This window comes from Podarcis muralis, chromosome 4 (assembly GCF_964188315.1).
Source record: "Podarcis muralis chromosome 4, rPodMur119.hap1.1, whole genome shotgun sequence".
NCBI classification, from domain to species: domain Eukaryota; kingdom Metazoa; phylum Chordata; class Lepidosauria; order Squamata; family Lacertidae; genus Podarcis; species Podarcis muralis.
In genome coordinates this window covers 3,805,190-3,817,334 of record NC_135658.1, presented here as the reverse complement: position 1 = coordinate 3,817,334, position 12,145 = coordinate 3,805,190, and the positions used below count along the sequence as shown (strand labels likewise).

General features: G+C 50.0%; 1 protein-coding gene across 9 annotated transcripts in view; it reads left to right on the top strand.

Moving 5' to 3' along the window:
• STIM1 (stromal interaction molecule 1) overlaps positions 1 to 12,145 on the top strand; it is a 103,683-nt gene that overhangs the window by 41,785 nt on the left and 49,753 nt on the right. For all 9 annotated transcript variants that reach the window (XM_077926809.1, XM_077926810.1, XM_077926806.1 and 6 more), the window contains one exon: positions 1,367 to 1,497. In XM_077926809.1, the coding sequence (XP_077782935.1) occupies positions 1,367 to 1,497 (131 nt within the window). The remainder of the gene's footprint in view (positions 1 to 1,366; positions 1,498 to 12,145) is intronic.

Genomic DNA, 12,145 nt, shown 5'->3' with positions numbered 1-12,145 from the left:
ATGTCTTCTCTTGCTTGCATTACAGCCACTGGAGGTTTTCCCTAATCTGTGTACTGTTTGACTTGCTTCAAACTCAATAGCGCTGAAATCACTGGATCAAGCTCATCAGCTTTGTTGAATTAATTAAACTAAATAGTTTTAATTGGATTCTGGATAACTGTGCAATTAATGGTCATTGCTTTGAATTTTATTGTGCTGTTATCTTCCCTAGTGGGTTGTGCAAACCACCCTTCTGAACAATGCTTTTCATAGGGGAGGGGCAGTGGGGATGAGTTTGTGGAACCAAGCTGGCGGAGACCCCGAAATGTCTGGGAACCACTGCTCTAGTGCATCCCAGCAGCTTCTATGCCTCCTAGGTGTAAGGGGCACCAACATTTATGAATTTTTGATGCCAGCTGAAAATGTGGTTATTCATCCAAGGATTTTAGCAAAGTGCTGTCTTTTCTTGTTTGGTTTTAAGTTGTATTTAAACGAAATATTGTTTTATTGTGTTTTAATGTTGTCCCCTGTTCTGGGATTGTGAGGACAATGAAGAGCAGCTTGTACAAAATCATTTGAATGAAACAAGGAAAAAAACCTGTATTTAAAGCCAATATACTTGCTACCTTCTGGAGTCAAAAAGGATTCCCTCAACCCCTCCACTCCCAGCCCGTTTGGTTAGGAACACTTGTCTTTTGCAGGAATGCAGGAAACTGCTGCTCCAAAGTGAAATCATGTAGCATTTCAGGAGCCAGGCTCAGTCTTGAAAGTTGTGTAGTAGCAGAAGCTCTGAGCATGTGCGGAGTGCCTTCCACCCCAAGCAGTGAGGCTTTATTGATTGATTTATAGCACAAGGGCTCCCAGAGCGGCTTATATATAGCAAGACCATCCCTATCCCTATGCCATCCCTATCCCCGTCCCTATCCACAGACTTACAGCCTGAAAAAACCATGAAACACAAGGGAAAGAGGACAGGGAGGGAAGAGGAAAATCAGAACTCGGGCACCAATTTCTGTTGTTCCAATAATGACCATCTGGCCCAGTTTGGGGACAGGAGGTGTCTGGTGGAGAGGGGCCTCCAACACAGCTCAATGGAGCAAGCATTCTTCTTCCTGTTTCTCCCACCGATGGAATGGCTGTGTCCCAAGTGACTGTCAAGGGGGGATTAGGCCTCATGCACTGGATTAGAGGTTAGCTCTTGGAGTGTCGCACGTCCCGGCTAGATTGACTCGCCACTCTTCCTCCAAAAACGAAGCCCAGTTGTTCTCAGTTGTCTCCAAAGGCCAATATCGTTTCCCCTCCCACCTGTCTGGAGAACCGGCAAGGCAAAATGCCACGCGTTGGGGCGTGACTTAACCCTTTTTGTTTTTATCCTCCCTGCCCACAGAATTCTGCCGCATTGACCAGGCCTTGTGCCACAATGAAGACGAGCAGCTCAGCTTCGAGGCCGTCCTCAACATCCACAAGCAGATGGACGACGATGCCAATGGCGATGTCGACGTGGAGGAGAGCGATGAGGTGAGGGCACAGCAGACGGCACCCCACTCTTTCTCAGTCTCCGGTCCCTCTCCTGACCTTCCCACTCCACTCAGTGTACAGATGTTTCGGGGGACCCGGCATCCTCTCCCCACAGCACAGAGATTCTAAAATCTTAGGTTGTAAACAGCCTTGTGGTCTTTGGATGAAGGGCTGTATGCAAATTTAATAAATCAAGCAAGAGGTGACACAGTCAGCTTGGGTAGGAGGTGTCTTGTAGTCCAACTCCCATCAGCCCAAAGCTGTCAACCTTCCCTTTTTTTGCGGGAAATTCCCTTATTCCAGCGCTGCTTCCCGCTGCTATCCCGGATTGTTAGATATCCCGTAGACTGTCCCCGGGACAGGTGAGGCTGCTGATCCCTTATTTTCGAGGCTGCTGATCTCTTATTTTCAAATCTGAAAGTTGACAGCTATGCATCAGCCCCAGCCAGCCTGGCCATCTGGAGGGCACCAGGTCGGGGAAGCTGAAGTTAGACTGAAACTCTTGGCCACCTCCACCTGCACCACAGGAAGCAGTGCTGGCCAGCAACCTAGGTGGCTTTAAAAGAGGACTAGGCAAATTAAGGGAGGAGGAGGGGGCTATAAATGGGTACCACCCAGGGTGGCTGTGCTCTGTCTCCACAGCTGGAGGCAGCCATGCTTCTGAATCCCAGTTGCTGGAAGTTGCAGGAGGGCTCTGGTTCTCAGGTCCTGCTTGTGGATTTCTCTTTGGCGCATCTAGTTGGCCGCAATGAGAACAGGATGCTGGACTAGATGAGCCATTGGCCTGACCCAGCAGGCTGCTCTTATGAACCATACAAAGATTATGTTCAGCGAAACCTCCCTCAGTCCAGGACCCAATGCACTGTGAGCGGTTGGACTAGATGAACCCGAGGGGTCCTTCCCAACTCCACCATTTTATGAATTCTCTGAGTCTCCCCAGAGGATGTCTGCCACCACCCAGCCTCCCTCATCTGGCTCCTATACTCTCCCCCCGCCCCCTGCAAATTAGCCAAGATGTTCCTAGCAAAAAAGGGGGGGATGATTGCTTGGTTTAAAACCAGCACAGGGCAACAACCTCCTCTCCCTTCCTGCCACTCTCATAACAATTTCATACACTTAGAGATGAATGAGACGCAGAAATAGGGGAGGCTTTCCGTTGTGCCGCTCTCTGCTTGTCTTTTGGAGCAAAAAGAAGATGGAAAATGCCAAGCTGCCCTTAATCTCTGGGACTTTCTTATTGAATCCTCCCACCTGCTCCCTCCAGCTTTAGGGCAGTCATAGTCCAGCTACTCTTGAGAGGCGGCATTTGTCCTCCTGTACTTCTGCTGCGCATCTTGAAAATGGAGAGCATGAGGAGGCCCTATGTGTTTGTAGAAGCTGAGCCTGAGAGTCAGCTGCACACTCCTGCCTCCTGCGGCACAGGGGCTTCCCTTAACCTTCCTTCTCTTAAGCTTTCTTCCGAAACTATGCTGCTTTCCTTCAACATTATCAAAGCAGGCGTGGGAAAGGAGCTGCAAAAGGGCTGCAGGTGCCGTTCTGTTTAATGTGCAATAAAGAGGAAAAGCTTAGAGGAGCAAACAGGCCTTTGCACGGTGTTGAGAAAATAGATGAAAGGCTAAAAAGATTTTCTCAATACTCCAAGGTTAGTAACCCTGGGGTCCCAGGTCCTAGTTCAATACTCTAACCACTAACACCACACTCCTGGTGTTTAAAAGGGAAGCTAATCGCTCCCAGGGAAAAACCGGAAGCCTCTTCTTGAAAGAGATACATCTCCTCCACCTCTAATGGGTGAGTTGCCTTTGGGTAGCGGCATTTTGCATCCGTTGTCCATTTCCACATGTAGGTTTTTGCCTTGTGATTTCTAAGCACCACCCTTGGAAGTTTCACTAAGTAAGTGGCGTTAATTCCAAATATATGTGTTTAGCGTTGGGGTGCAAGGCACTGCACATCTGTGTCTATTTTTAAGCACTCCGCCAGGTTCACCAAAATTGTTATGAGCTGGTGAGGCCCTAGCCAAGTTAGCAAAATGAAAAGCAACTATCTAAAGGGTGTCTTTTTCTTTTCCAAACTATGTTTGAAGGATTTCTCATGAGCAGAGCTGCTTAGAAAGGAATCCTCCCTAGAGCTCTTAAAGAAACAAGCCACATCTCTGAAGCTCAGATTAAGAACCTTCCTTCCCCACATTTTCCCTTAAGGCCTGGACTACTGCAGTTGCTTTCTGATGTTCTTTTAACAGATATAGACAGGGCTCTTTTTCAGCCGGAACTCCCTGGAACTCTGTTCTGGCACCTGCCAGGTGGGCACCATTGCCATTCTAAGAGAACGAGGGAGGTGTTCATGGTGAGTTCCGGCACCTCTTTTTCTAGAGAATGGCACTGGAAATAGGTATTTGTGGGGGGGAAACCATTAATTTTAATCTGGAGCTGCAGAAAGAGCCAAGGACTCTGCTTTCAAGGTGTGCAGTGGAAGCTGAGTCCTTTTCTTTGGAGCTGAGCAAGAGCTGGGGATCTCAGCTGTTGTCTTTGGAAGCAAGGCATTTCCCACATCTGAGCACCCTGCCCAGCCCAATGGGTGTTCACAGCCTACGTCTAGGTGTAGCATCTTCTCAAGGGAGATGCGCCTTTTGAGTCTTCTTCTCCCCCTCCCAGTGCATTTAGGACTTTCTCATCCCTCCTTTCGCTGCCTGAAGGGCAGTTTCCCAGGGGAAACGTCTTGACTTGGACATGCTTAAACATGTAAGCCTGATTGCTCTTGGCTCTGACTTCTGATTCCACTAAGCTGAAGTACTCGGGGCCTTTCTTTCATTAGGCAAAAGTGATGCTGTCAGGTTGCGTTCTGTGCAGAACGGGAAAGCTGTGTTTTTCCAGTAATCTCTTTCCTGTGGAGCTGGGGCTGTGTGAGTCAAGGCTGAATCAGAGCATGTTCACATACACAGAAGCAGGTCCTGCTAGCCAAACGCAATGCGTTCTCAGAAAACGTTCCTTAGGCGAGCCTTTGCATAACAAGCCAACGATCTCCATTGAGTCCTATGGGGAAATTTCTGATGTGTTCCCAACCATGGAATTTTGACCCCAAAGTGACAAAAACAAACAAACCAGGAAAACCCACTGAAATCTTGCAAAAGGAGAACAAGGAAGGGGAAAATGCTCTCTTCTCTGTCCTATCTCTCCCCCTCCCTCCTTCCCACCATGGTTTCTGGCAAAGCAGCTGCCACAGACCAGCAAAACACAAAATAGCTTGCATATCTGAATCTGCGACGTGTATAGTGAGATTTGGGTACTAATTACTCATATTTGGATAATTGATTTTCATATAACAAGCATTTGGATAGCGGGACCTGCATATATATATGATCTCTTCTGCTTATCATTTGTGCAGCATTTGTCATCTGTGAGGTACCTGCCCGATACTTGGATTGTCAAAGATTGTTGCAGTTCTGTCACTATCCTTCTCATGTGACATCTTAATATTTGGATGTCAAGAATAAAGGAAACCCGCTTTTGATCACAGCTAAGTGGTAGAGAGGGAGATGGATTCCCGTCTGAAACGCTGGACAACGGCTGCCAGTAATTGTTGACAATATTGAGGTTGATGGACTAGTGGTCTGGTGGCGTAGTGGTTAGAGTGTTGAGATAGGACCTGGGAGAGGCCAGGCTTCGAATCTCCACTTCAGCCATGAAACGCACTGGGTGACCTTGGGCCAGTCACTTGCTCTCAGCCTAACCTACTCACAGGGCTGTTGTGAGGATAAAATGGGAAGGAGAAGTATGTACGGCTTCCTGAGTTTCTTGAAGGAAAGGGGGGATATAAATGCAGTAATAAATGAACAGACCTTCCTAACCAGTCCTTAATTCTGGCCCTCAGTTTCTTGTATTAAAGGGAGTCTAGAGATACAGGCAAAACTTGGGATTACACTCATGGAATCTGATATAACCTGTCGGGATCATTCCTCCGTTCCTGCTTAAGCTCTTTCAGAGCACAAATCCCAACACCGGCTTAGAGTTTTGAAGAGGCGTTAGGCAAAGCCTAAGCAAACACGCAGCTTAAAACATCAGATACTCTAAACTCGGTTTATATTTGTTGAGGAATTGACTGTCGGACACAGAATTGGGCATAAGAGTAAAAGGAAGTTGAATGAAGTTTCACTTGGCCTTTGACATGAAATGCAAAGCCTGTGAGCACGGGACGTAGCTGTATCTATCACTATCCTTATTATATTTATAATATAATAATGAAGGCTGAAGGCGGCTTACACACATTAAAACAAGACAGAAAAATACAAAAAGCCAAATATATAAGTAACCACTAATAAATTCAAGCAACATAGAAACAAATCTGTAAACATACAGATAATAAAATCGGCACAACTTTGTTAAAATTCCTTAAAAAAACAAAACAAAAAAAATTCCTTCCAGTAGCACCTTAAAGACCAACTAAGTTAGTTCTTGGTATGAGCTTTCGTGTGCATGCACACTTCTTCAGATACACTGAAACAGAAGTTGCCAGATCCTTCTATATACAGTGGTACCCCGCAAGACGAACGCCTCGCAAGACGGAAAACCCGCTAGACGAAAGGGTTTTCCGTTTTGGAGGCGCTTCGCAAGACGAAGTTCCCTATGGGCTTCCTTCGCAAGACGAAAGCCCATAGGGAAATCTCTGGGACAGCGGGGAAGCGCCTCCGCTGTCGCCCGCCAGCATTTTAAAAAGCCCCGGGACAGCGGGGGACTTCTCCGCTGTCGGGGCGATCTTAAAATGCTGGCGTGCGGAAGCGAAGCCTCCGCTGTCGCCCGCCAGCATTTTAAAAAGCCCCGGGACAGCGGGGGACTTCTCCGCTGTCGGGGCGATCTTAAAATGCTGGTGGGCGGGAGCGAAGCCTCCGCTGTCGCCCGCCAGCATTTTAAAAAGCCCCGGGACAGCGGGGGACTTCTCCGCTGTCGGGGCGATCTTAAAATGCTGGCGGGCGGGAGCGAAGCCTCCGCTGTCGCCCGCCAGCATTTTAAAAAGCCCCGGGACAGCGGGGAACTTCTCCGCTGTCGGGGCGATCTTAAAATGCTGGCGGGCGGGAGCGAAGCCTCCGCTGTCGCCCGCCAGCATTTTAAAAAGCCCCGGGACAGCGGGGAACTTCTCCGCTGTCCGGGGCGATCTTAAAATGCTGGCGTGCGGGAGCGAAGCCTCCGCTGTCGCCCGCCAGCATTTTAAAAAGCCCCGGGACAGCGGGGAACTTCTCCGCTGTCCGGGGCGATCTTAAAATGCTGGCGTGCGGGAGCGAAGCCTCCGCTGTCGCCCGCCAGCATTTTAAAAAGCCCCGGGACAGCGGGGGATTTCTCCGCTGTTCCGGGGCAATTTAAAAGCCCCGGACCATGCCCCGATGCCGGGCGGCGGACGGGAACGCCTCCCCCCGCCGCCCGCCATCGGGACCATGCCCTGATGCCGGTGGACGGGTGGGAACGCCTCCCCCCGCCGCCCGCCATCGGGACCATGCCCTGATGCCGGTGGACGGGCGGGAACGCCTCCCCCCGCCGCCCGCCATCGGGACCATGCCCCGATGCCGGGGGCGGGGCCGCGAAGCCTGGGCGCGCTGATCTCAGCGCGCCCAGGCTTCGGCATGCCGGCAACTCTCCGCAAGCTGCGGCAGCGCTGCCGCTGCTTGCGGAGAGGTCCGCGAACCCTGGGCGGACATCTTTTGAAGGCAGGGGGGGAGCAAAGACTTTTGCCCCCCGCCAGCCTTCAGAAGAGGTCCTGGACGTCTTCTGAAGGCCAGCGGGGGGCAAAAGTCTTTGCTCCCCCCTGCCTGCCTTCCCGGGAGAGCGGAGAAACGCAGCACGTTTCTCCGCTGTCCCGGAGGGCTTTTAAATGCAGGCGGGGGGAGCAAAGACTTTCGCCCCCCCCCCAGCCTTCAGAAGAGGTCGGGGGACAGACTGTCCCCGGACCTGGTCTGAAGGCGGTTTCCCTAGGAACACATTAATTGATTTTCAATGCATTCCTATGGGAAACCGTGCATCGCAAGACGAAAAACTCGCAAGACGAAGAGACTTGCGGAACGAATTAATTTCGTCTTGCGAGGCACCACTGTAGTGAGAAGGTGGGGAGAAGTTGCCAGATCTCTATATAGAAGGATCTGGCAACTTCTGTTTCAGTGTATCTGAAGAAGTGTGCATGCACACGAAAGCTCATACCAAGAACTAACTTAGTTGGTCTTTAAGGTGCTACTGGAAGGAATTTTTTTTGTTTTGACTATGGCAGACCAACACGGCTACCTATCTGTAACTTAAAAAAACAGTTAGTCCCTAAAGACATGTTCGAATAAAACTGCCAGGGGAAGGACAGGAAGGAGGGAGCCAGCCTAGCTTTTTTCGGAAGGGAGTCTTTATTCTCTGTTTTCTGTAAGTCCCTATTCAAGGTGGGAGCAGGAATCTTAGAAGTGCACCTTCCTTCCTGACTCCAGTCTTGAGAGCACTAGATGCTTGGCGGTGGAGCAGAGACAGAACCCAACTTCAGACCTCTGCCTTCCTTACCATTTACGGTATATCACACTCATCTTTTTGCTCATCAGCTCTCTGCATACAGTGGTACCTCGGGTTAAGTACTTAATTCGTTCTGGAGGTCCGTTCTTAACCTGAAACTGTTCTTAACCTGAAGCATCACTTTAGCTAATGGGGCCTCCTGCTGCCGCCGCACCGCCGGAGCATGATTTCTGTTCTCATCCTGAAGCAAGGTTCTTAACCCGAGGTGCTATTTCTGGGTTAGCGGAGTCTGTAACCTGAAGCGTATGTAACCTGAAGTGTATGTAACCTGAGGTACCACTGTATTTGCTCCCGATATTATTTTTTGCTCAGCAGCTCTCTTGTTTTGCTAAGCTGCGCTGCTCAAAACCTTTGCCCATCCGCAGCCTGGGAGCGCTTCTCCTCACATTTCTTGACGCTCCCCTCTGGGGAGAGGAGTTTGCTGTGTGTTCGGAGGTGGCTGCAGGGACCGCAATTAAAAGGAGCGCCCCTGAACCCCAAGGGGAATCCCTTCCAATTGGCGGCCTATTTCTGGTCTTCGCGCAGAGGCAGGAGTAGCTCTTGAGGTGCCCGGCGACTTAATTGAACGGATTTCTCTCTCCTCCAGCATTTTTGCCGAGGGAATTGGCAGCTCTGGGTTTGCAACTGAGGAAAGATGCCTGCCTGCAGGCTGTAACATTGGCAGCAGCTTTGTCCTCTGAATCACGGGGTGAGCAGCCCAGAATTCATTTCTGAAACTGCAGGTGCTTAGGGTCCACTGAAAGCCCCGTTCCTCCCTAGCCCAAGGCTGCCTTGGAAGTTGCCAGCGCCACCCTTTGCCAAACCTGTTTGTCGGCCAAGAGTCAGCAAAGAATGATGACACATTCCAAACCAGCCGTTTTATGACTTATTTCCCCAGCGGGGCAACAAGACATCACATATATTTGATTTATTTTGAAAGATTTATATATCCTGCTCTTCCGTCTTGCACCCAGGATACCCAGTGCACCTAGCGTCGGCAAACATTTTATTTAATAAAACCCAGTTACAATAGGTAGAAACTGGCCCAAGGCTTCCCAGTGAGACTCATAGCTGAGGCGGGATTTGAACTTGGGTCTCCACAGTTCTGCCCGATTATGCCACAGCGGCTCCAATTAATCAGGGGGGAATTATGATTATGATTATTGATTATAATTACCATTATTTATTTATTCCTTTATTTTTAATCACTTTAATTTTTTATCCTTTCCCTGCTCCCCAAATGAACAAAACAGTAAAAACAATTATAATCTTCCTTCCATCAAATAACCAAAATGTTTTAATTAATTAAAGGTTGCTAATTAAGTGTTTATTTATTAGGACCTACCAAAATTGCAAAGTGTGTGACGCTGCTTGAAAGCTTGCTTTCCTCTTCGCTCCCCATTGCACTTTCCTTTTGTATTGCTTCTGTTGGGCCCTCTCTGCCTCACCTCTTGATGTGTGTGCAGTGCTGTCCCTGAATTTTGAGAAGAGGCCGTGCGCTGTGCTTCTCAGCCCATTCTCCAGAAAGAGCCAGTTACCTCACCATTGAAACATGGCCAGCTGCCTGCTTTTTCTGCTGCTGGGATTACTTGGCCGCACGTGCCGTGGGCCTTTGTGTCTTCCTGTGGAGGTGTGCCTTCACCTCCACACCCTGGGGAGCGAGACAGAATCCCAGGTGCCTGGCTTCCTCGGGGCTTAAAACCTGTGGCTAAAAGAAGTCATTTTCCAGCCCTGCTGGGCATGTAGATAGGCAGGCCTACATGAACATTCTGTCCTCTAGTGTTGCCAAACTCCAGTGATCTCAGCTGTTAGTTGTGATTCCTGAGTTGCAGAGGGTTGGACTGGATGACCTTTGGGGGTCGCTTCCAACTCTACAATTCTAACAACAACAACAATTTATTATTTGTACCCCGCCCATCTGGCTGGGTTTCCCCAGCCACTCTGGGCGGCTTCCAACAAAGATTAAAAATACATTAAAATGTCACACATTAAAAACTTCCCTAGACAGGGCGGCCTTCAGATGCCTTCTAAAAGTCTGGTAGTTGTTTATCTCTTTGACATATTAAGGGAGGGTGTTCCACAGGGCGGGCGCCACTACCGAGAAGGCCCTCTGTCTGGTTCCCTGTAACTTGGCTTCTTGCAGGGAGGGAACCGCAAGGAGGCCCTTGGTGCTGGACCTCAGTGTCCGTGCAGAAAGATTGGGGTGGAGACGTTCCTTCAGCTCCAAACTGGGCCAAGGCCGTTTAGGGCTTTAAAGGTCAGCACCAACACTTTGAATTGTGCTCGGAAATGTCCCGGAAGCCAATGTAGGTCTTTCCAGACCGGTGTTATGTGGTCTCGGCAGCCGCTCCCAGTCAGCAGCCTAACTGCCGCATTCTGGATTAGTTGCAGTTTCCGGGTCACCTTCAAAGGTAGCCCCACGTAGAGCACATTGCAGTAGTCCAAGCGGGAGATAACTAGAGCATGCACCACTCTGGCGAGACAGTCCACCAGCAGGTAGGGTCTCAGCCCTATGCATGCATTTTGGCTTAGCTCCTGCTCCGTATCTCCTGGCGATGCAGAGGACCCACCGCCTCCTGCACTTGAGTTACGGGACACTGGCTCCTTCCTGGAGAACTGCTCCAGCCGCACCTGAGAGATGACCTGATAGCCGCCTCCAAATATCTCAAGGGCTGCCCCATGGAAGATGCAGCAAGCTTGTTTTCGGCTGCTCCAGAGGGTGCGACCTGAACCAGTGGATTCAAATGGCAAGGAAGGAGATTCCGACTAAACGTTCGGAAGACAGGAAGAGCTGTTCGGCAGTGGAACGGACTCCCACCAGAGGTGCTGGGCTCTCCTTCCTCGGAGGTTTTTAAGCAGAGGTTGTATGTCCCTCTGCTGGGGATTCCTTAGCTGTGGTTCTTGGATTGTAGGGGGTTGGACTAGATGACCCCAGGGTCCCTTCCATCACTACGGCTCTACGATTCTATGACCGTGTCCTCTTCCAAGAGACCTTGGAAGCCTGTTTTCACTGGGGCTGTGCTGAAGGAGGGCCGACCGGGAGATCACTTTTCCTTCCTGAGCTAAATATACTGAGCAACAGCTGGTTCCCCTGCCTACATCCCTAGGGGAGATCACGACTGCTCTGAGCTGTGCACATTGGCCACTCTAGATGACATTGCCATGTTCCCCGTGGAGGTCACAGGCTGTGGGGGGGCAGGGGGGGATATCTCTATCTTTGCATTCCTGCCTGGTTTGGCTGCAGCCAGTGGCTTATAATCTCCAGAGATCTTGGAACATCTTGGGAAGGTTCACCCTGCCCTCCTCACCACCACCCTCCTTTATTTCATTTCGTTTTCAAATCATGAGCTTGGCTCACTGAGAATGTCACAGGACTGCACAGATTTTCTTAATCCCTCTTTTCAGGCGGTGCAGCTTCAAAACTCTGCTCAGTCAGGGGCCTCTTGGCCAGCCTGCCAGAGAGAGAGAGAGAGGCATTCCAGAAAAAGGATCCACTGGGCACTTCTAGAGTCCTGCAGTTGCAGCTTCAGTGCTTTCTGGCTCCAGGAAGGCTTTCCTTCCTCTCCTTTGCAATTAGCTGCTCTTCCGTCTTCTTCGGCCCGCCTTTTCCACTGTCTTCCTTGCTCCCTCCGTTACTCATCTTGCTGCATCTGCACCATGCATGGGTTTGTGGCTCAGCTGGGAAAGGGATTGGCCCCCATTAGATGCTTTACTAAGCCTCTTGATCACCAGAATTTGCTTAATGCGGTGTAGTGGAGAGTCTCACCGATACTGAGCTGGATTCTGAATTCATTTGTGTTCTGCTTTCTGCCATGCCACATCTCTCTATAAAATTGTGCTTTGCTTTGCTTGCCCTTTGGTATTTGATATTTCACACACACACACACACACACACACACACACACACACACACACACAGAGACAGAGAGAGAGAGAGAGAAAGAGAGAGAGAGAGAGAGAGAGAGAGTTGTGTTAGCAGTACGAAAGTGACTCCCCAGGGTCCAAGCCTGGGCTGTGTGTATGGAGGTCCTGAGCTACCCAGATGACAAGACCCCCCTCTCAGGTGTGCTGATATAGTCTAAAGGAAAGGAAAGGAAAGCAAGACGTTTGGCACCATATTGACTGCAGGAGTTTCTGGTAGGAGG